General features: G+C 41.9%; 2 protein-coding genes across 13 annotated transcripts in view; one reads left to right on the plus strand and one right to left on the minus strand.

Annotated features, from left to right (window-relative positions):
* LOC310894376 (nuclear pore complex protein Nup153-like) overlaps positions 1-25,231 on the plus strand; it is a 174,376-nt gene that overhangs the window by 52,307 nt on the left and 96,838 nt on the right. The window lies entirely within an intron of this gene.
* LOC310894375 (nuclear pore complex protein Nup153-like) lies at positions 90-23,872 on the minus strand. 3 transcript variants are annotated; one of them, XM_083824375.1, is made up of 15 exons: positions 21,699-23,868; positions 19,075-19,288; positions 16,715-16,963; positions 15,506-15,645; positions 15,301-15,423; positions 13,009-13,119; positions 12,679-12,732; positions 10,265-10,423; positions 9,111-9,163; positions 6,294-6,420; positions 4,195-4,668; positions 2,861-2,953; positions 2,535-2,625; positions 2,071-2,193; positions 90-532 (listed from the first exon to the last, which is right to left on the minus strand). In XM_083824375.1, the coding sequence occupies exons 1-15, from the start codon at positions 21,936-21,938 to the stop codon at positions 102-104; spliced, it is 2,682 nt and encodes an 893-aa protein (XP_083680501.1). In that variant the 5' UTR covers positions 21,939-23,868; the 3' UTR covers positions 90-101. The 3 variants fall into 3 exon arrangements, with proteins under 3 accessions (XP_083680501.1, XP_083680503.1, XP_083680502.1); XM_083824376.1 differs by lacking the exon at positions 2,535-2,625 and having other exon boundaries at positions 395-532; positions 21,699-23,872; XM_083824377.1 differs by lacking the exons at positions 2,071-2,193; positions 2,535-2,625 and having other exon boundaries at positions 372-532; positions 21,699-23,872.

Here is a 25,231-nt window from a genome sequence, read left to right on the forward strand (position 1 = left end):
CCTTTCGCCTTCTTAAATTTGTCTCCAAAGCCCAGAGTGGCTGTTGTGTCAGTGCTGCTCGAGGAGGATGTCACTGTCACCGAGCTGTCTGTGACCACTGGTCATGTCAGAGCAGGCATTACTCCCGTTCCAGGTTTTGGTGTCTCACATGCTATACATTTTGTAGCTTCCGGTTTGTTTTGGACAAGACATGTATCGCAATCCCACGTTCCAGGTACTGTTTTGAATTTGTCTCCAAAGCCCAGCATCCCTGCTGGGGGCGCTGCTGGCTTTGAGGTGTCGCATTGACTTGAACTTACTGTCTGTTTCATACTCTCAACTGTTGACGCTTTAGTAGCTTGACAAGTTACACATTTGTCCTTTATGTCTTTGTTTTGCAGAAAAGGGTCACATGTATCAGATTGCCAGTACGATGCTTGTTTAGAAGTCTCTTTACCTGCAGAAAAAGTTGTTATTGCAGGCCTAGTGTAAACCACTGTGCTTGTTGTAGGTTGTGCAGACGTAGAAGAGCGTGTTTTCAACAATCCAAAGTCTAGGAAGCAAGAAAAAAAAGTCTTCCTGTTAGCGCAGCACCTCACTACATGTAACTAAGTGACTTTACTAGAGGGCAAAAATTTCAACTCAGGTGCCAATGGTTACAACTAGACATTCAGACCGAGCGCAACAGGAAGTCCCCAGAAATCTTATCGAAACGGATGAAATTTCATCTGCTGCACTGGGTCACAACAGAACATTTCGTTAAAGCTTCATTTAACTCTTTGTTTCCAAGCAAGCTTTAAATCAACATTTTCACTGGTCGATACAAGTACAAACAGACAGTAGCTGACTGAAATCTGACAGTCCAACGTGGAATGGAAATAATACAATTTGATTAAGACGCGATGCCCAATCGAATCAAATTTCTAAAGCTCCTCCTTCCGTAGCAGATGACTCAAATCTACTCCAGTAACTGTACAGAAGTTTGTACTCGGAGCAGCAATCCAAACGGTATTTTCCCACAGATGCTGAATATTAATTAAATAATAAAAACTCAAGACAATTGAACAACTGTCTAATTTTCTATAATCTTTTTCAAAATGCATCGGACACAGGACAACTCCTTATTTAAAAGGTGGCAATTTTAACAGAAAAGACAAGCTACTAATACAGAAAGACTAAAGGAAATGCATCTTAAACAGCAGCTCAAGTTGCTTGTAAATCTACCTTGAACATAGTTGTTTTGTGGTTTGGTTGTTGGTTTTTTTTTAGTCAAAAATGAAGTCTTTGAACAATGTGGATTTAGATTCTGCTTCTTTTAAACCGATAAAGAAAGTGAATGTCACTTCACTCAGAGGTCTTTCCTTAAACAAAATGCACAATGTATTTTCTCTCACTTAGCTCTTTCCAGTAGAGAAATGTGCTGCCTTCTTCACAAGTATGTAAGTTAGAAGAAGACTTTTGGGAAAAGATCAAATTCAATAAAGCCCTTTTTCTTAAAAGATATCTTTTCCACAGACACACTTTATGAAACTGTCGAAAACAATTGCAATTGCTTAAAAACAAAATTCAGAAAACGGTTTTTAACGTAAAACACTCCACTTCTGTTTGCAGTTTAAATTTTAATCCACAGGAGCCATTGTAAGCTAAGGCCCAAAGATTCGCAGCTTTCGCCATGTATTTGGAACTGAAGCTCTTTCCTATTCTTTCTTCACCTGGGCTGAAGGTGGGACAGGAGTGTTGAGTTTTACAAACATTTCCTTTTCAATTCCACAAATTGTATTTACTTAAAATGAAACACCGATTATCTGGCTAATTCTCTTAGTACCTCATTTACAATTACATCCTAACACGTAAAGGAGATGCAACCCATCTGCTTTTCATCTTGCAGTTTTACTTCCAGCAACAAACACCACTTAGAATAGAAGGGGGCAGATGCACCCTAACAAACGCAGCGCTTAATGTAATGCTCTCCTACATTCATATTTATAGCAGATACTCTATTAACCATAAGTCGTGTGTTGGTTTTTTTTTTAATAAAAAATGCTAGCGTATTTTTTGCAGCATCTTTTTAAAAGGAGTTCATTATCTCACCAGGATTTTTTAGAACGTCTAAGACGCTTCCTTCCTTTAATACGTGGGCAGTGGTGAAGGGACCACCAGCAAAATCTTTGACCTCCTCTTTCTGTGTGTTGATGTTGGTTGAGGTGGTGGTGTCTTTTGAAACAAAAGAAAACAAAAACAGCTTTCACAATGTGACCTAGTTAGAGCAGATTATACTCACTTTTGTTAGAAACAAGAATTTCCAGCTTTCATGCTTCTCACATAAGAATCTTCACAAATTCTACTTACTTTGCAATGCTTTATGATTACAAGCAAAACAAAAAGCAACAAAACAAAACAAAAATTATAAAAGCAGATCTGTCACTGGAAAAATACTGCAGAAGTCCAACACTGCCTGGAATTGCTAGCATGCGCAGACAGGACAGATTGAAGATTTAATAAAGAAAAAAAGGAAAATCAGCACTTCAGATCTGAAGTGCTAAAGTTTCAGTTACCTAGGGTAAGAAAGGGCGTCACTGGAGTACCACTGGGTCCAGAAAGTTCTGCCGATTTTACAACGGGAACACTAAATGTAAACCCAATCTGCTATGAACAAGAGAGGTTTTTCAGATTCTCAAGCCACAGGAACTTCAATCGAATGCACACACAAAACCAAATCTGAAAGCTGCTCTTCACATTTGTAGCACGCATGCTGAATGACAAATTATAAGCCAGAAGCCTACATACTTTTCTCCATCAAGGCAGATTCTGCTTTAGTGTTCTGCAACAGCCTACTAAATGCCTAAGAAAAAAAGTCAAGCTCCTTTATTATTTTACTTACAGAAGACGTAGGTAGCACTTCTGCCTCAGTAGATTTCACAACTGGAGATGAATATGCGAACTCAGGACTGCTAACAGTACTTGTTGGTTGTATCTGTATTTTCAAAAGAATTAAAGGTTTATATTTAAGAGCAACAACTACCTGAATTCACTACCCAACAGAAGTCCCGCAGTGACGTCGAAAAACCTGATGTTTGAGTTATTTTGCAGATAAAAGTAATAATAAAACACAGGGAAGTTTCCAAGTGGGTATAGGACAATATCTTCAAAACCAAATTCCAGAAACTGAGAGGAAAAGCTGGAGATGCTACTTAGGTCTAAATGCACGGAAAAGCAAGCCAGGAAGCTGAAGAACGGCAAACTCAGCCCAATGATACTCCAAGAACTTCAGCAAACACCTCAACATGTTAAAGCAGCTGTCTACTTCAAACCGTACAAAAAATATTTCAAGTACTCTGGAACAGATTAATGTTTATTTTATTGCAATAATATGCCAATTATTGCACCCTAGGCTCATTCTATGTGAGGCTTATATGACCACGTTACCTCTAATTTAATAACTTAAATAAAGTTGTGGTTTAACCATTGCAGGCAACTAAGCACCACACAGCCACTCGCTCACTCCCTCCAAATGGAACAGGGAAAAGAACCGGAAGTAAAGAAGTAAAGTTGTTAAATTTGAGGTAGCATTAATGACTCATCGCATGTAATGGCTACCTGGAAAGACAAATGCCATAACCCTGTACATACTCCCCACTCCTTCCCCTTCTTTCCCCCAGCATTTATTGCTGAGCACGATGCTAAATGGTGTGGAATATCTCTTCGGTCCTCTGGGCTCTGCTGTCCTGGCTGAGTGCCCTCCCAGCCTCTTGTGCATCCCCGACCTCCTCGCTGGCAGGGCAGCGTGAGAAACAGAAAAGGACTTGTCACTGTGTAAGCACTGCTCAGCAACAGCTAAAACACCAGTGCCTTACCAACACTGTTTTGCTCACAAATCTGCAACATAGCATCATCTACTACGAAGAAAATTAACTCTACCCCTGCCCAAACCACTATAAATAACTTGGCATAAAGTCCACACCCCCCTTCCCCCGCAGACTTCCACAGCATTTGAAGCAGTTATACAATCACGTTAAATGGGAGTTGGCAGGCTCTAAGACTGAGAGAAGCAGAATCAAAACATTTATGCCTTTTTCCCCAAACTGGCATACAACCCCAATTCATTCAGCTGCGTAGAAACTAATATTTGTTAGTTTCATGAGCACCACAGAAAAAGTCAACTCGCAATAAAGCAGTATACTCATTGTAAACATTATTTATAGCATAAAGATTTACCTTGCCCGCCGCCGTCGCTGCTGCATCTGCCATGCCTGCCGCCTCCGTTGAATTTGCCACGCTTGTCGTTGCTGCTGTTGACCTTGATATGTCCTTTGTCATCAGCAGATATGGCATGCCCGCCGCCATTATTGGACATGTCAAGCCTGAGGGCACTGTTGAACATGTTATGCCCGACGTCGCCGTTGTATATATCATGTCCTCCACCTCCTCCTCTGATAGATCTGTCAAGTCCTCCACCTCCGATGGATCTGTCATGCCCTCCACCTCTGATGGATCTGTCATGCCCTCCACCTCTGATGGATTTGCCATGCCCGTCGCAGCTGCTGGAGTTGCCGTGCTCATTGCTGCTGTTGAAACAGCGCTCGGTGACGCTGAGACAGCGCTACTACCAACGAAACTAGAATTGAACTGAGGCAGCGATGCAGCACTGATGGGTAGGGGTATGTTCGGTAGCACTGGTTCCTCCACTTCCTAAAGTTGCAAATTTTAATTTTTCTTATACAAGACATACTACTTTCTCGCCCCATCGCACCCAATTTATTAACAAAATTAAATAGAACAAAAATCCATACAAATTAAGAGAAAGCAAGTTTCCAGAAGAAATCCCGATCTCCCCACCTCTGTCTACCACGTCATTTTAATTTATGGCAGGCCTGCTTCCACATTATACTCTATTCAACAACTGTACAGCAAGAACACTGAAAGTTAACTCAAAACCTGTGCAGAACAGAGAGGCACAGATCACATTTTTTTTCTTTCTTTTCTATACTTTAGTCATCAAAGCTCTGGAGAAGCATCATCCTTTCTAACTACCCTCGCATGGCTTCAATTAAGAGTACACTCTGAAGACAAGTGAGAAAGTGTTCCTCTTGCAAAATTAGGCAGGATAGCTGCCAAAGTTTCTAAAGTCACTACAGCAGTGAACGTGGAAAAAGGTAATGTTTAAAGAAGCAGGTAGGTTCAACAACCAAACTAAACACAAAAAGCACCAAAGAAAGTCAGACTAGCAGCACTGAAGATTGTGTTCTGGTAAATACAGTCTATACCATGTATCAGGATGCAAATATAAAAATCAGAAGAGAGCCTCTTAACAACTTCAATTTTCATCCCTGCCACTTACTTTATTTGATTACTAAGATTGGATGAGTTATGTTTTAAATGGCATAGAAAATCTGACTGAAATTTGTACAGTACTATCATGATCTACTTAGAAATGACTAGGCAGGGATGTAAGTTGGTACTACTGATATTCAGTGCATCCTGTAGCTTACATCTGTTTCACAGTTTTGATTTGAAAAGTTTATGGAACCTTTGATATTTGGACCATTATTTTATTTGTGTTAGAGGAATAAACAACAGTGTTTACGATTTCTTTATATTGCATCATCCGGAAGTCCCATTTAATGATTTGAAACTTAAATTAACTTAAATACTTAATATTAACTTCATATTAATTAAATACTTAATGTTAACGTAAATACTTAAATTAACTTACAGGCAGCTTATATAACATCCAATAAAAGAAAAAATAATCTGAATATTCATGGTCATAGTTTTATGGAATAGATTTTTCCTATTAAAATGAGAAAAAAACTCTCTCACAATGAGTTTGGTGAGTATCAAAAACTGAGTCATCGTTAGCAGACATGCAGAATGCTGTCTTCTACTACTCTTTTTCAAACTCTTGGCCTGTATCTTTCTGTATGACTTAAATATGAAACCAAAAATTAAGCTTTTTTTTTCTTTTTATACTTGGCACTCGTTTCAAGTATCATTCCTGTAGAAAAACTATACAAACCTTCACCAAAACATTACTTCTCTTCTTAGGACTCATTCATTCAACTGCTAACGAGAAATGTTATAGTTTGAAGAATCTCCAAGGTAAGAGAATTAAAAATTTCAAAATTACATAAGCAAAGTTCAGGTATTCAAACACAGGAAATCAATTGGAGCCTGCTCTGAAACCCACAAGAAAACAAAAACAATGCAAAAATAAAGCGGTATTGTTATAATTTACTATGATGCAATAAAACTGACACACTTAGCTAGTTACTTCAGTAAGCTCAGTGACAGCAATTAATTTAAGAGTCACTTACCTGTTCTTGTACAGCTCTTGATAAATAGTGTATTCCTCTTTCCCTTCTCATTTTGCCGCCTCCGCTACTCACTCCTGAAGACAGACCATTGGACGCAGCAGTACTGAATTTGTAGCTGGTCACATTGCTAGCACACGACAGTACAGAAGTTGGGGGAAAAAAGAGAAAAAAAAATTACCAGCCAAATTTTTTTTTCAAGATATTAGAGCTGTTATTAGTCCTAGAATTGAAACCTGCTGATCAGAAAAAAACTAAAGCTGTCTCACAAGTTGCTAAACGCTGGTAAATACTTGATGTTCTAAACAGGAAAAACTTTATTAACAGCAGCAATGAAAAGGACATACATAAGTGCACCGTTCACACGGGAACAATGACTAAGCCAGAAGACCTGAAATAGAAGTGCTGATTTAGATTGTTATTTTCCAGTGCTTCCTTTAAATAGGACTGGTTCTCTGATTCTGCGATGCACATGTATCTTTTGCAGGGATATAAAAGAACAGCTCACAAAAATACAGAAAGAGTGCACATATGCACACATACACATGGGAAACACTGCCAACAGCTCTGATAGAATAGGGACGCCTCAGACTTGTGTGGCAAGGTAATATGGCCTAAGCTTCAGAAGCAGCTCTGGCTTTCATGTGGCCATCAGCAGGAACAGCAGAGGTGTTTGGATATGCCAACATTCCAGAAGTCTTTTCAGACATGAATACAGATCCCTTTTGTAAGGCATACAAAGGCATTTTTCTGGTACTTAAAAAAGCCTAGCTCAAAACCAGAAAGATATCCTAATCCAAGAGCAAATGGGGAAAAAATAACCCAAACCAGAAGTGAAATAGGGAATAACTCTAACAAAAGTACTATGGCAAGAAAATGAAGTATGCCTGGAAAAACTGTGACATCAAAGCTTATCTTGCAGCCAATCAGTCAGTCAGTACAGAAGTGCATTAGATCGCACTGGAAGACACCAGGTCAAACTCCCACAATACTGAGGAGGAGAACTGGTCTAAACTTGTCAAATACTTGACAACAGCCTGCTTAGCACTGTAACTGCATAGAGGAAGACAGATCCCTAAGGCATATGCTCAGACTTTTCTCTAATCCGAACTGTCAATCCATTAGAATTCTGAAAAAAGTCTTACATCAAAATAGATCTTCATTCAGACAACTATCGCTTGCCCATAACAGCCCATATTCCTCTTTCTGTTAACACCTGTGAGCTTCAAGGGGGCAAAGACAGTTGTCAGCCTTCAAGCAAGTCTAATCTACAATTGGACTCAGGATATAAAATATATATATATATATACACACACACACACGCATAGATATATAGCATTGGTGGGCCAGAGATTTACTGAGTATTCCAACTCAACTGTCCAAAGGGACTCTTGCCAGCAGATCAGTGTGGTGCTCCTGCTCCAGAACATGGCACCCAACAGAGACCAGCATCACAAAAAACACTACCACCACTACCTACTCTACAAACAAAAGGTAGGGCACTGCAATAAACTTTGTGAACGAAATCAAAAGCAGTATGAGTTTGCTGTATCTCCTTCCTAAATGGAGAAGTAGAAAGGAGTTCTAGCAAAGACAATTTAGAACAGTTTGAAAAAAACATAATTAAAACCCAGCACCTGATTGCACCTGTACCAGAACCTTAAAGCCAGTCGCTTCCACCCCTAAAAAGGTGGTTGTTGTGAAGTCCAACTTTTAGATGCCAAAACAAAGTGTTGAGTTCTTTCTGCAAGCCAAAGAATGCCCATGGTCACCTAAGAATTGCTTGGCAGATGAGCATAGAGTCAACAAAATTCCCTGCTACTGTTCTTTGAAAAGAACGACCCCCTAAAAACCGAGTGCAAAGTCCCTTAACTCAAGCATTATTACCCAAAACACCATTTTCCCAGAAGGAAAAGCCATCAATATTATCTGGAGGATAACTCATTTGACCTAAACCAAGAAAGCAGTATAACACAAAGCAGTCTCCTCAAGAAGAAATTCAATTAATTCTGCTGGTTTTTTTTTATTTTAGAGATGAGTTAGCATTTGGCCTCAAATGATTCTAAAGAACACATGGTCTTCATGTGAACTCAAAGCAGACAATTAACTTCATCATGAAAGGAGTATTAAAAAAAAGAATAATAAATCATAAATCTTCCTCCATGTTTTTGCTTAAAAAATAAAGAAAAAAACACATCAATAAACATCCTCCTGAACTGTAACTCACTTCCCCTACTTCACCTTCTAAAGAATACTTCAGAAAGAATCATCCCATTAGGACAGAGCTTTCAAACTGCAAGCAATTAAATAGCTAAAACTAATAGCTTTTCCCCTAGGGAACATTAGGAGGGACAAATTATTTTGTTATAAGTAAACTGAGTTATAAACCATGAAATATCTGTCAAAGCAAAATTTGTAACACTACAGATTTAGTCAAACTACAAAATGAGCCATATTTCCTGTAGAAGGAAAAAATTAGGCCTCCAATAGCAAAGATCCTTTCTGTGGATACAGCATTATAACGTGCCTGGTTTCCCATCTTCATATCCTACTCAGAAGATAAACTTGGGATAAAAAGTGGTGTATCAGTAGTTTTATTCTTGCTCATCTTCCTTCCTTTCATAAAAACAACAATTTTCTCAAAGTTATATTGATCTTCAAACACAATCCAGACTTTGCAGCTCCCTCAAAATACAAAATTTTCATTGGATTTCCCATTCCTTTTACTGAGAACTGTCACCACCTTTCAGGTGCAGACCGTACTGAAAAAGGAGATTTCTTTCTTTCTTCAAGTAAGTTTTAAATTAATAGATGTCATACCTTTCAGATGGTTCTGCTCGCTGTTCTGCAGGCAAAGTCTTCTCTCTCATCCCCTGCAAGTTAAGTTTAGTTCAAGACTTAGCTGAATATGTACAGAATACACAAAGTACCAACAACCACTTAATGTGGTTTTTTGTGGTTTTTATTTTATTTATTTATTTTTAATTTTATAGCACTGAATACACCTCACCTACTTAACGTTGTTCCCTAATTCAGCATTGTGGGTACAGTTCAGTTAAATTTTGGGGCTAAAGTAAGCATCACTGCTTCACTCAGCATCGAGGACAAACTGATAGAACACTAAATCAAATTTGTCAAATCCTCTAACAAAGAAAGTAATTATTTTAAACAAAATGACAAAAATTGTGTGTGTGGGGGGGAGAGTTTTCATCAAAACTTGTGTTTACCAGCCCCGTAAAAGGGACATACTTTTCTGTTTTCTATCATTTATCAACAAACAAGAAAAAAAAAACTCTACCCCCCTAAAAACTAAGCAGTTGCTGCTACATTCATTTTAGAACTTTACCAAATGGAGATTGTGCTGGCTAAACAATACAGAGATTGAAAGAGTTAAAAGCAATAAGCAACCAGTATTACTGTCCACTTTGATTTCCAGCCTAAAAAGCCCATACACTTAACACGTGGTCATTTGTACACTCAGACCGATACTGGAAACACAGATGTTTTCGCAGAAAGAGATGCCCATTTAATTTTGTGGAAAATTTATCAGACTCCATCTACTCCAAAGCAATCAAAAACGATAACTCAGCACATTGTCAGAACTCTCACTTGGAGCACATAGCTCACCTGGAATAGTTTACACAGAACACGAGCATGTTTCATCAGTGACACCTTTGTGTACATGAGAATATAGAAGGAAAACATTTCTGTCTTTTAATATTCTTTCACTGAGAACAGGATGACTCAATAGCACATCATGACATCGTGAAAACAACCACAAGACACTGAGTGTTCCAAAAACAGAATTAAATCCATAAAAGCTCAATCTATTTCACAATGGTTCCCACTGCCTTAAAGCTCGCCTCAAACACGCTATCAGTACTTTTTGCAAAGATAGGATAACAATTGGTTTGAGAAACATTCCAAGACTGGAAAAAAAAAACAGGCACATAAGGACTCAAAAATGTACTCACTTGGAACTTTGTGTCTACTCTCTGGCAAATTTTGCTGGACTGAGTAGTTGAAGTCGGTGATGGTTCAGAATACCGCGTATAACGCATCGGTTGACGGTTTACTGTTGGTGTCACAAGTCTCTTAACAGGTGGAGGCTGGAATGCATTCTGGGATTCCAGCTTTGAAAGGGAAACAGCAATCAATTTATCCTTACGTCCACCCAAATTAATTCCAATATTTATTGATGAAAACAAATTACAGAACTATAAACCTCCCCCCATCGGTCTTGGCACTCAGTGAATACAATTTGAAAATTCTGAAGACCGTTCAACTTGTAGAGGGAAATCACCAGAAAACCAGTAACAAAATCCATAAAGCTATATATAAGTAGCCAAAGTCTGACTGAATTCCATTTCAAAATTTGGCAGTTAGCTTCATAGACAAAATAATTCATGCTACCATAATTAAAATAACCCATGTTCCTAGAATATGCTCCTATCTTTTCCTCTGCCCACACTGTGATTTTTTTTTTTAGTAGCTTAATTCATTAATTTAACATTCAAAGTGTTAAGCAACTAATTATACAGGCTTCTGGGCTTCACATTCCCTACATTTTCCCTCTTCAAAGTTACACAAACAATAGAACACACTCAAAAAAAACAACTTGTCAATCTTACAATAATCTCATTCATTAAAATATGATCCAATGCTTTACATGTGCATTAGATGCACTTCAAGTAGTGGGTTTGACTTCCCTTTTCAAAGCATTTTCACAGACCAGAGTTAATTTTTAACACAGACCACTGCGTGTTCTGCAAAACTGACTTAACTGAACTGTCAGACAGAAAACAAAGCCTAAAGGCTACAAGATTTACCGATGGCTCCGCCTGCGGTCTTAAGGATCAGAAAATACAGTCTTAGGAAGCATGCTATTGTTCAAATCAATACCAACAGGAAATTTTTGTTTACGCTGCAGCTTTAATTTCACAGTATCTCCCAGCTCTTAGTAATAGGATTCACACTCTCTCTAAAGTATACAAAAATGCATCTTTCTAAAAAATATTACATTCAGTTTGAAACCTTGAATAAGACATGTTTTATGTAAGTTCACAAATCTACTTCGAGTGAACGATGGTTCATTGCTGGTTTTAAAGGTAAAAAAGAAAAATATTAAATCCCCCAGTTAGGCATTCAATACACCAAGAGCTATTCTGCCTGGTACAGTTCCTTGAAATAAGAAAAATACCACATCACTGCTACCCACTGCAGAAGTTTAGCCCGAGTGCACAAGTGTTCCGTCAACCGCATGTTCACTTTAGCAGGAAAACACACGATCGTCTCCTCAGCAAATAATTGCTTCTCATCACGGGCTACCCTTCTCCCGCCACCATTATGAATTCTAGTATTATGAATAGACAATCTATCTCCTTTCACCCACTGACAGCTGCGTGCAACATTCATTTAGTGGCTGACAATTTCAGGCTCTCTCTTGCAAATCTGGCAGATCTTTCTTAATGCCTTATCACAGGTGTATTGCTATAATATAACTGAGAATTCACACCAGATTTGGTTTTAGTTATTTGGATAATATTTATGATATACTTCACTTCTCCATGCCCTTGTAATTTGGCAGATGGTGAAAAGATGGTCCAGGAAATCTGAGATGTTTGTAAACTCTGAAGTGATTGTAAACTTAATTATACATCCATCCAATCAAGGAATTAGCACAGAAACTTCTTGAGACACTGTCCCTTTGCTCATTAGAACAGAAGATGAAAAGTTTGCACATCTTGTTATTTCCTTTAGGCACCTGATCTTCAAGTGGTCATTTAAGGGCTTTGCAATTTAATAAGCCCAATGATACCCCTAACTAAAGTCATCAAAAAAGATGACTAGTTTTCATTTTTTAAACAAAATGAAAGGAAGTCATGCTTTACCACAGCATTATCACCAGTTCTGTGCTACCTCCAAATAGGAATTTAGGAGCGTAAGATTTATAGCGTCGGAAATTAACCATTTTCCTCGTCTTTACTTTGAATGGTGATAAAAAGCAGAAAAACTAGTTTTCTGTGCCCGAATGAACACGGAAGTCTGTACAAAGTCTATATGACCACTCAATCAGTATTTTTCTATTTGTGATCATTTCTTCAAGAGAAAACTTGCCTCAACAGGAATTTTAATATGCAGCTTCACCCCAAGTTGGGGGACAAGATAAAACGACTTGGTGTGTTCTAGAGTTGCTGCTCTCAACTTACAAAGATAACATAATTCTTAACCTGAGTAATCTTCACAGCCCATCATCTACTGTGGATACATGCCAATATTAACTTGATTTGATGTCTATGTTGTCACTGAGGTTTGAGAAAATTTTTCTAATAGTGATAAAGCATTGAAAAAGTTATCTACCTCAGCTTAAGACATTATTGGTTCTTACCTTTCTTCGTTTGGACTGGAAGTCAGTAATATCCGGTTTATCTATGTCCGGAGGCTAAGGGAAAAAACAAAGCATAAATATTAGAGGGCAATTTTTTTTTCCTGAGAGAGAGGGTTCCCTGCAACAAAAATGTGGGGGTTCATGGTCAACTTATACAACACAGCGGCAAAACAGATGCCATTCTTTTAGCATCCTGTTGAAAAAATAGCGCACTAAATTAAACCGGCCACAACGTAAGGAAGAATAGTTTTATCTTTATCCTTTGATGGCACATTTACTAAGTTTTATAAACACATGAAGCAAAAACAGATTAAAAGATGTGCTATTTACCAACAAAGAGCTTGACAGCTTCTCCACTGCCTCCAAGATGCGCCGTGCTGAGGTACTTAACGTAGCACGGGACCGCACAGTTTCTTGTCTAGCTTTCGCTCTCTTTTGTGCCTGAAAAATTAGCATTTTAAGTGTTACAATGGTCAATTCTCAGCTAAGGAGGCATGTATTTTATGTCCCAAGGCTACACTGATGATACAATCAATATATTCCGATGACAGAGAAAAATGCAGTCACTGGGAGTTCAAGCCATAAAGAAGAGAATACATTCGGAGTTTAATGAAGTTTACCTTGGGCCTCAGTGCATCTTGCATGTGCTTGTTGCACGAGCAATAAAAGAACTCCGTACTTGTAAAAGGTCAAGACGGATGATGCTAGGACTGCTAAGGCCTCCGAAGCAGTAATCAGGGAAACAGAACTCAAGAAAAGGCTTGTGGTGGTACAGAAAGCATTTTCAGTAACAACACAGACCTCAGAGTTTCACGATGGTCTAAGTGTACCATCTTAAAATCAGTGTATACAATCATAACCAGGAACTAGTTTTACTTCTCTCTTGCTTCCTCCCTTCCCCCAAGATTAAAGTTGGCTGCAAATCTTTGTCTTAAAAGATAAAGATCTGATTTAAACTGTAACAGATCTAAACATTACACTGAAAAAGTAAACTGTGTATTTGCACCACCCAACTTCAAATATCAGTCAAAAACTTCCTTTGGTGTGACTTTTTTTCTTCCCAGGTTAAACCCCTCATATAACCACACTGTGCTTATCACACGATGTGAAGACAGGAAGCAGACCACGCAGCATGTAAAAACACAAGTGAGACTCACAGAACCACAGAATGGTTAAGGTTGGAAGTGACCTCTAGAGATCGCCTGGTCTACCCCCCCGCTCAAGCAGGGCCACCCCGAGCAGGTTGCCCAGGACCATGTCAAGTCAGCTCTTGAAGACCTCCGAAGAGGGAGACTCCACAGCCTCTCCGGGCAACCCGTGCCAGGGCTCCATCACCCGCACAGTGCAAAAGCATTTCCTGATGCTCAGACAGAGCCTCACGTTTCAGTTTGTGCCTGTTGCCTCTTGACCTGGCACTGGGCACCGCTGAAAACACAATGGCTCTCTATGCTCTTTGCACCATCCATTCAGGTATTTATATACACCAATAAGATCCCCCCTGAACCTCCTCTCCTCCATGCTAAACGGGCCCAGCAGTCCCTGCCTCTCCTCAGAGGAGAGGTGCTCCCAGTCCCTTGATCATCTTGGTGGCCCTTCGCTGGACTCTCTAGTACCTTGCTGTCATTCACAGCAAGCAGCAAGAAGCAAGCTACTCTCTCCTTTAAAAGCCTAGTATTTTGGTTCCTCTTTTTACCATAATGCAGTAATATTGTAAAAAACAAAAATAGCCGACCAAAGAGGGTTCCCAGCTTTGCACCACAAGGTTTCAAGGTTTCCCGTAAGTGAGGTACTTGTACTGCCCTTTTTCCGTTGCAGAAATGGACTGTCAGAACAGAGCCAGCAAACCCGCGTTTTCATTTTCTTAAAATTCCTTTTGATTTATCGATAAAAGTCACTTTCATTTAAATACATTCCTACCAAACCTGATTTGACTTTCCTTTTCGATTCAGCTCTAGCTAATCAGAGTTGCCAGCAGTTTTTATTTGCTATTTCCAAGAACTCTTGGGGGCAAATAACTCTCTTCAAGAACTATATGAATCGTTCAAAACAGAAAGCATGTTACTGCTTATCTTGAGACTGCATTTAGTCCTGCATGCCTCTGTGTACCAGAAGAACAAAGGATCAGCAAAGTTGATTTTAGATATTTTCAAAGACTGCAGGCTTATACAACATATCCATAGCATGAATGTAGGCATGCTTGGAAAAGAAGATCCACAGATAAATATTAGCCAGGTTTGACTACAGTAGCTTTTGCTACCATAAACACAAGTTTTCAAAGTTAGGCTGTCATTGGTTTTTTTGCATCATGTTATTTTAACGTAATGTAGTCAGAGGCAGACAATGGCACTTAAATGGAATTTTTTGAAAGACCTAACAACAGAGGAAACCCCAACTACCAACAACTAGCCCAAACTGTCATTCTTGTTCTTTCTGACAAGTATTACCTGTGGTAAAAACTGTTATAAAAGAATTTAAACAGAAATCAATCTCGTCTATTTTTGTAGACCAAGAGGGCAGAAGAGCAACTGTTACCACATATTCAGCTCCCTGCTCCAAGCTCCTTTGGCAGTGCTGCTTTTTTTATTTCCATCACTATTTCCCACTACACTACTTTTCTCATACCCGATAAGGTTCTGTCTCTCGCTGCCTAGATCTTGCAGCTGCACCACCATAGGCCGTCTTTCCGGGGTAAAATGGAGAAAACCCAAGCTGCTTTTCCTTAAAAACAGACGTGCTTCCACATGCCTACGGAAACACAGTACGATAAGTGGATAGAAAAACAGGTACACATTCAAACTGATTAAAAGAAATACTGTGCAGTACTTACAGGACACAGTCCTCCAAAAGCAGATAAACCGAATGCAGGTTTCTTAGAGCTAGCTGCAGAATGCTGCGAGAGGGAATGAGTTCTTTCAGCTTCTGTGGGCCAGAGCAGTGACGATGAAGTATTTTTTAAAACTGCAACATCTGCCAAAATGACGTATGCTACATGTAAATGCCTCTAGTACGTACAGAACTTTAACAATAAAGATCACACTAATTCAAGTTCTTCAATACAGAAAAATAAGCATGACTTCAGCTTCTTTAAATAGATCAACTTCACGTACAGACTGAAAACCAAGTATCACCTACAAACTTGAAAACTGTTCACAGAGCTGCAAGTAGTTTTCAGCAATCTTACCAAGTTAATACTGTGCTTCCAATGCAGATTTTTTTTCCTTCATGCTAAGATAAAAGAGGACCGCATAAACATCAGTCCATTTGTACAGACAAAGCTTTTTTCTATGTTGGTAAAAGGCTGGAGGCCAGCACAGATCATAATCGCACAGGTTTTAAACCTGGAAGATTCCCCAAAGGCTGCTCTAAGAGTTAACGATCTTCTGCCCATGTATGTTTTATGAAGACACACCAGAAAGTTCTAGTGCACTCAGGTTATATTGCTAAAGCCCAGCAACTCTACTCTCAGCTGTACAAAAGTTCTCTGGAAAACCTGCTGAGCACACGTCAGTCCCTGTCTCTATGGGGGACTAGAAAAAGCTGCAAACCTGCTGTTCGCCCTTTCAGCGAGAAGACCTACGTACCAACCTACATCGACACGATGCTTATTTTTTATTTTAAAATGGTGTGCTTTGCTCAATGAATTTGGCAAAAGACATGAAAGTATTGACAGCTGAAGCCTTCTACCAAGAAAGGTCTGAGTCACTCTTCTAGACAATCAGCCTAGTTGTCAAGCTACGGCAAGTCAGCCTGATTTCCTACCGTCCCAGTTCAAAATTTACATATAACCTAGCTGAATGTGTATATTTCAGCACTGACTCTTTCTAACATCAGGGTATCATAAATGTATTCCAAAGCACGCTTCTATTAAAAAGGTGATAGGATTATATACTTCTAAAACACTAAAAATTCAATTTAATTCTCGCATCCAAAGTTGACATTCACCTATTTTATTTACTAAGGTGATGTGGAATATTAAAGAACGCAAGGTACTTCACATTAAAAAAAAAGTCAATTAAACAGAGAACACAAAAATCACCTTCAGCAGATGCTCTAGAGGAGGAATCACTGGTTGTTGAGATGTTATCATCGTCTTTTTCAGAGGTAGAATCTTCTATTTCTTTTATGAAGGACAGCCTAGGACTGCCAATGCCAAATATAGAAGATGTCGAGGGCTGACAAGGTGGGACAGGAGAATCCAGCATGGTATAATTCAGATGGCTCAAACGAAGAGAGGGCCTTGTTAACACAACTGGGAAGTTCAGTGCTGATCTACTTGTGGATGGTTCTAGACAAGAACAGGGAGATAATTAGCTTTGCTATAGACAAGCTCACAGAAGCCAAAACCTGTTTCCTATCGACAGCCATGCTATTGCCAAGTTCTAAGGCAAAAAGAGAGAAGCCAAATTTAACTTCTTCCTCACCCAGATACGGTTGCATCTGTCTGGCTACAACAACACTGCTTGCGATACACAGTATTAATGTTGCATCCAGAAGTAGTTAACTATGAGGTTTTACAACACCACATTCTGACCCCGTGCTCAAATGCTCTAACGCTGACTTGGCCGTTCACTAAATCAAACATATATACTCCTTCTCCCATGTACAGCTTGCAATAAGCTTTACAAAATTTGAGATTACACGGTAAATTACAGATAACACTGCAGCTTCCATAATATTGGAACAAAGGTTATATTAATCTGAATACACAACATGAAAATGAACGTTTGCAGTACTTTTTTCCCAAGTTCTTCCATATCAGCTCACGTTAGAGGCAAAACATCATCTACCCATTAACTATTGGGATTTTGACCCAAGGGACAAGGATGTTGACCCAAGTAACCAGATAAGCATTTTTCCCTCTTGAAGCAAAAGGTCTGCAAACAATGCCAGTGGCCTGGAATAGGTGGCCTTGAAGTCTATCTTGCTAAATGAATGGAACTATTCATGGGTATTTTGCCTGATGAAAGCCTACTGTCTGTCCCAGGAATCTGGGCAATTCAAATGACTTTGAGCCACTATCCTCTTGATACTTGAACTGAAGCTTAAACTAGTTAGTTCAATCTTCATAACCACTGCAGTACCACTAATTAGCTCTCCAAACCATGAGCAGATTTTTAGGACAGCACCGTCTGAGATACAGAAAGTTATTGAGGCGGAAGGCCACCCAATATAGGCTCCAGCACAATGATACCTCAGAAATGAAGAGACACATTGGTTTCAAAATGTAGTAATAATTAAAAAAAATAATCTTATTCTTAAGCATAGTAACACCCACGGACAGCAACATAAGCTGCATAAGGTTCCAGGGTGTCCGCCTGCTCCTGATCTCCTGGAGTTAGCAAGCTTGCAGTGCAGCTGTTCTTACTGAAAGCTCCTTTCACGCAGTTACATAGGAAAGCCAACATGTGTTCCTCAGTCACGAAGACCTTCTCTATTCTTTTCTCCAAACTCATTCCCAAGCTACAGCTACACACAAAGCCATCAATCTCCTTGTTTACAATTAGATGAGATTGGAGGCAAAGATATTTCCTCCTTATTTTTTGATTCTGCCAACAACAGAAGCAACTGACTTTCCACATTATCTATGGTTACCTACGCACGCTCAGACAAAACTTCTTTACTTATTAAAAGCTGACTTCCCCAAAACAGCTAATTTAAGAGAAACTCAAATAAGAATAGATGCAAATTTATACAACAGGACTACAGGAACAGTGAGAGGCGCTGGATATAAGACAAATCAATCTTTCATGAGGTAAAGGAGTTGCAAACCTCGTTGCCAACGGTCAAATACCTTTTCAAAGACACCCCCTCCCCCCGCGTAGACCTTAAAGTTATTGAATATTTTAAGGATAATAATCTCATAAACCACATCCGTGCACAAGTTCCCCAGTTCACCATCAAGTTAACGAGGAACTTTACTAAATTGATCAAAGCCCAAAACAAAAACAAAACAAAACAAAACAAACAAAGTCGGGACACGAGACGGAATTTTCCTCTGCCATTCTAGCATCTAGTCTTTTGTTTCGAAGACTGCAAAACAAATTAATTTTTTTAATTGCCTTAGGCAGTTAGACAGATTTTCATTCCATATCTTTTAAAAGATGGAAAATGCAACCCAGCACACTTGCAAATGACTTATTTTCAGCATTTAGCACCTGGCTAATAGAGTACCTAAAGTTAACTGATGCCTTCCAAGAGCATAAGATGTATGCTTCGTAACTGTGTATACAGTTTAAAGCTAAGATGGTTTCACAAACAGTTGTTTCGACTTTTTTGTTTGTTTTTTTTTCATTCTATCAAAACCCTCATTCCAATTTCCTTTTGAAATTCAGATTCAAAACTAGAAATCTGTGAATAAATACAGATGGCCAGAATTCCAAATGATTTTTTACATACCTCGTCTACTTATTCTTGCTGGTTCAGGCGTGAATCTCTCATCGATTATGGTATCTTCATCTGCATAATCGTGGTGATAGTTTACCGGAGTCTCCTCCTGGTTTGCAGATTCATTTCTGTCTACACACTCCTCCTCACGCTTATTGAAATACTTCTGCAGCCACGCCGGTACAATATATTTCACCGTTTCTGTCATTCTGCTAATTATTCCCTGCTTGAAAGAAAAAACACTTGTTTAATTACAGAAACACAGTCAACAGCATATGCTGGGATACCACCTTCCACGGACCTTGAAGACAGATATTATACAGCAAATATTCAGAAGACGACGACGAGGTTGATCCCTGGCATAGGATCGCTACACTTCTGGTAAACCTTAAATTCACCTAAGATTGATTTACAACTACCTATCACTTTCTGCACTTCCAAGTGACCTTGGCAAAGTTCAAAGTTTTGAAACCTCTGCCAAAATTCACCAGCAGGTCGTCAATCTGCAAGGCTATCAGGAAACTCTACGCCTGAACAGCTCCTGACCTACAGACTTGTTCCAGGACTCTTCCTCTTCGCACCCTCACGTGAAAACCAACTAAACCAGAAGTTCAGCAACTATCTACTGCGACAGTCAGGACCATACTACCCATTAAAATCAGTGAATCTAAATATTTTCAATTTTAGTAATGCTGAATTGCAGTGACTATACGCACAAAAAACAGTTCTGCTCTCAACAGTCAGGCTAACCCAGAAGATGTCCTGGAAGAAACACAGCTATAGCTATAGCACCAGCACCTCCTCTTGCAAGAGCCTTCTAAAGCTGTTGCCGTATTTTGTAGAAGACTGACTCTGCAGCATACATCGGGTACGATCGGAGAATTCCCACCTGACCGAAATCCCCAGGAACTACGGTTAAATAATATCCAGAAAACTGACAATCATGAGCTAGGCATCCTGCTAATCATCCCTCCTGCAGGTAGGGGGAAAAAAAAAGTAAAATAGATCCAGGACTAGTTCCCAGGAACTTCAAAGCTGCTAACTATACTGTCTACAGTGCCCAGGCACCTTCAGAGCTTAATGGTAAGAGACAGAGGGTTTGGTGGGCTGTAATTACGATCAGAAGCACACAAAACACATCTATTTAAGTATTTCTAAGAATCGACTTATCGACTAAAGTTGTAGGGGGAAGGATGAGAAAAACAGCGGGGTAGGGATCAGAACCAGAGGTATAACCTCACAAAATCGCATCGGTCGCTTTCGTGCCTCCCCAACTGCATCACTGAGAGACAATTAACATTAAGCCACAGAACCTTCTGCAGAGTGGACATGATATTGAAAATAAACTGAAATTAATTGACAAATGCTCTAAGCAAGCTATCTGCTCAAAGCTCGTCCTTTTACGTTATGAACATTTGCACGATTCGTCTGGTTACAAAGCTAACTGCTATAATAAATGCACACATGTAACACCTATCAGTTTGTCTATTTATCAAATCATTAAAATTCTTCCCCGATAAGTTACTGTTAATTTGATCTGCGCTGGATGTGCAGCAGCCATTCTCTGTGCAGAATCCCCCAGATATCCCCACGCACGTGTTTGCTCTGGCACACTCTTTAAATAAACCTACTGGAAAACACGCAGAGATAACAGACAATGGAAAAGTTAGAAAACCATCTCCACTGATTATTTTTAATCCACGTGTAAGGTTTATCAGTTAGCTACACGGTGTCGGCACACGCAAGCTATGGCACTTTCAACATTAATGCACTGTTCAAGCCAGAGGTTTCAACGGTTGCTCTGTAAGCGTGGGGAATGTTTGCATTGCCCTTCCAGGCCAGCTTTAGATGGACAAGATTGATTGTCAATATATGGTATAAGGGACTTGGCATTTCTGCAAGTGATAAAAACCTAATTGAGCAGCTATCCACGCGTAGCGCTCCCTTGGTTTTGCATATGATAATCAATCCCCTCAGCTACGTTGCTCATTTCATAGCGGAGAGGTTTTGGCTGAACAAACATGTGCAGAGGGCATCTCCAGAGCATCTCTCTGGGCGTCCTGACATTTCTTAGCAAAGAGCTGCTGGGAGGGATCTCGGCGCGTCCCCCCTCCAGCACGGGGATTTTCACACCCCGAATTGACGGACCGCTTTCACCGTCAACCTGCTGTACCCTACAGCACAAACGAGAAGCAAAGCCTGGCAGGTAACGTTCAGAGAATTGATGATGGGCTGAGGAGGGGTGCAGGGAGCGGGGAAAGCCCTGGGGGTGGCACTGGGGGTCCTGAGGGCAGCGGGCTGGGGGTGAAGGGGAGGGGGAGGAGGGGGGTAATGGGCTGGGTAGAGGGGTAAGGGGGTAAGTAAGGGGCTGAGGGGGTAACTGAGGGGGTTAGGAAGGGGCTGAGGGGGTAACTAAGGGGGTAACTAAACGGTTGAGGGGGTAACTAAGGGGGTAACTAAGCCGTTGAGGGGGTAACTAAGGGGGTAACTAAGCGGTCGAGGGGGTAACTAAGGGGGTAAGGAGGTGGGTAGGGGGTAACTAAGGGGATAAAGGGGCGGGTAAGGTAAGGGGGTAAGTAAGGGGGTAACTGGTGGGCTGAGGGGGAAGGGCCCGCTGTGGGGGGGCCGCTCCTCACCCGCTTGCTCCTGGCACAGGGGGGCTTCGCGGCGCCCAAACGGTGGCGCCGCCTCTTCACCTTGCCGCCGGCCGCTCCTCCTCCTCCTCCTCCTCCTCCTCCTCCTCCTCCTCCTCCTGCTCCTCCTCCTCCTGATCGGGCTCCTGGGCTGCCGCCCGGCGCCCCGCCGCCACCGGCCCTGCCACCGCCGGCCATGCCGCTGCCGGTCGCGCCGCTACCGGTCGCGCCGCCCGAGGCCATACCGCCCCCCCCCCGCGTTCGGTGCCGTCACGGGGCCCCCCCGCCCCCCGCCGCCACGCGCCGCGGGGCCTGCCCTGCCCCTCGTGGGAATAAAAATGTTGTTTTTGCAGAGTTACGTTGTTTAAAGGTAAGGAATGGGGTATTGAGGTGTGCTTGCAGCGATAAGAACGCTTAGCAGGCGACCTTGTAAAATGCAGACAACCAGACTCCGTAGAACAATTCGGGGAAAATCACGGTGTTGAGTCAAGTCAGGTAAGTGAAGAAACATTACCGCTTCAACCAGTAAAAAAGTCAAATCTGAAATTTAACAGGCCGGCAACGGAAGGCCATGCATTGTCTGGGAAGCATCGGACAGATTGTGAGCCTGGATCACCCCCTGAGTGGGGAAACAGGGGAGGGTCCCGTCATCAAAAAGTATATAAACTGGGTTTTGGAACCAGCAGGGGCGCTCCTGCTCGTGGGACGCCCGCCACTGCGATCGCGAATAAATTCCTGCTTCGCTGAGCTCCTCGCCTGAGCCCAAGTTATTGGCTACGGAGTGTTTCTCACAATTTGGGGGCTCGTCCGGGAGCCAGTCGCCTACTGGGGAGCCCCACCGCCGCAGCAGCAGGAAGGCATGCCCCGCTGATTTCAGCGGTCCTGTGCATCGACGGCGGCGGTTCTGCGGAGAGCTGACAGAGGGCCCGAGACTGATGAAAGAGGCAGGATCCGTGAAGGAGTGGGGAAGGGAAGAAGGCAGGCACTCCGGCTTTGAGAATCGATCCGGTAACTCTGTGCACAGACCAAGGTAAGAAATAGGAAGTATTGCCTTGGGGGTCGGGTGAGACTCTGTGTGCCGTGTGATTGAGACGTACTTTTGTACGGAGCGAGTGTGGAGTCCTGATCCGCGGTTCCGCAGCTCCGCGAGGGGCGCGGCCGGAGACGGCCGAAGCGTGAGCTAAGGGAGAGAAAGGAAGAGTCTCGGGAAATGCGGTGTATGGTAAGCCCTTGCACGGGGAAGTGCTTGGCAATACACCAGGGAAATTTGGTGTGCGGTAGTCCTCGCACGGACGGGACGCCCGCCACTGCGATCGCGAATAAATTCCTGCTTCGCTGAGCTCCTCGCCTGAGCCCAAGTTCTTGGCTACGGAGTGTTTCTCACACCCTCCCCCTCCCTCCCTCGCGCGCCCCCTCCCCTCACGGGAACGCGCGCCCCCCCCTCCCGCTGCCGCTCCCGTTCCTCGCCCCGCCCCGGTCCCGTCCCGGTCCCGCCGCCCTCCCGCTCCCGCCCTCAGGACCCGGCCGCCATAATGAACCCCGGCCCGGCCACCGTAAGCACGGGGCTAGGAGTCACCTCCAGAGCCTCCCCGCGCCGTGGCGCCGACCGCTGGTGTGCCGCAGCACCGCGCCGGGCGTGGGACGGCGCCCCGAGCCCACAGTGCTCGTCAGAAAAGCCCCGCACCGACAACCGATACCCCCGCACCGACAACCAACAGCCCCCACGCCGACAACCAACGCACAAGCAGTGTTTTAGGCCGGATTCGTGGCCCCGTTGGTCCGGGAAGCGGTCGTCACGCTAAATTCTACCCCACGGCAGGGGAACGATGGGCATCGTGACAGATCGCCGCCCCAGAAAATAAACACATAAATAAATAATAAAAACGATAACGGGACGTGAATCGTGCCCTTAATAACAGACATTGGGCAGTGAAATCACCGACTTCTGCAACAATCCGTGCTCAGGGAACTGACTAAAACCCCTCCTGCATTGGCCATGTAATAGCTAGGCAAACATCACATAATGCTTCCCTCCCTCACGTACACCAAAGCTATTAAGGCAACCATAGTAGTGTGATAACGTGATTTTTCTCCTCCAGATCAGCGTCAAAGGCAGCTACGCTAGGTTTGCTCATAAGTTCAAACGCTGCTTTATTTATTTATTTAAATGCCATTTTTCTTATTTAGAAGGATTTCCATAGGGTGACAGGCCTTTAATGACACTCACGACTCAGAAACATTTGCCGATGCAGTCAAACGGTGTCTATTAACGCGAGGCACTGAAGTTAATTGGTATTAAAAATGAGCCAAAACGAAAGGCAAGTATCTGCGTGTCCAGCAGAATGACGGCGATCATCACCATTTGATCAACCTTCCCTGTGAGTTCTATCTGCAAGTTACTTTGAGGTAGCGCTAGAAAGAAGCGGTTGGTCCAGAGCATCCCTGCAAAAAGAAACATCCACGGCTTAAGTACCGTTTACTCTTTTGGTATCCTTTTAAGTACTTTTAACCGTTTCGGACTCCTGCCTTTTCCCGGCTCACTGATGACAGCATTAGTAGCCCCTCAAGCTACTGTCCTACAGCCTTTCCCATCAGTGAAGAGATAGGAAAAACCCCACTACTTCTTGGAAGAGAAAACCAGCAGGTTTTTGAATAAAAGCACTCTCTATTGCAGCTAGGTACAACGAAAAGAGTTTATGAAATCATTACGGGACATTCCTGTAGAAAACTTCCTCAAGCTTGGAAGAAAAAAAAACATTTCAGCTAAGTAAAACAGAAAATAACTGGAAGAAGTGAAGTATGGCGGTGTTGGAAAAGTTGCTTCAAAGACTTGTTTAATTAAAAAGAAGGAAAAAAGCAAGTTCCTACTGCAATCCCATCTTTGTCAAACTGATGGCGGGCACCAGTACGATGTGTTCAGCTAACACAGGCTGGAAGTTGTAACTGCAGCTGTGCAGTTTACCCAGTAAAAAGACTCCGCAAAGCATTCTAGCAGTTCCGATGCAATCACTGCTTCCTGAATTTGTGACTCACGGTTAACACGGCAGTACAGGAAGAAGTCTGGCATTCACTGTGCTCTTACGGTAAAGAATCTGCCCTGCGCACACCATCCCAAGCCAGGTATGCGCTCCTAACAGGAAAGGACGATAGGCTGATAAGTCTCAGCAGAGGGAAAAAGACATCAGAGAACTACTTTATAACAGCAGCACGCGGGCTGCAACCGACGTTCTCTTCCTCTCATCATTTTCATTTCTGTGGACTCCAAGAGAATACACTCCCAACATTTTTCAGCTCTGGAGAACAAACAGCCCAACCAATCTCATTCACTGAACTACAAAACTGGTATTTTCGCTATCTAGTCCGGAAAAGGAGGCGCACGTCTCTAACGTACAGTGTAGAGACCTTGTTAATAGGCAAAGTCTGCATAAAATAGGTGGCCACAGCCTGATTTTCTGACGTTCAGGGCCTTGGGTCACACACCACCACAGTATCAGACTTAATGAAGTCACCAATCTATGTGGGCCCCTCATTACACA

Source organism: Anser anser (assembly GCF_964211835.1).
Source record: "Anser anser genome assembly, chromosome: 2".
Lineage (NCBI taxonomy): Eukaryota > Metazoa > Chordata > Aves > Anseriformes > Anatidae > Anser > Anser anser.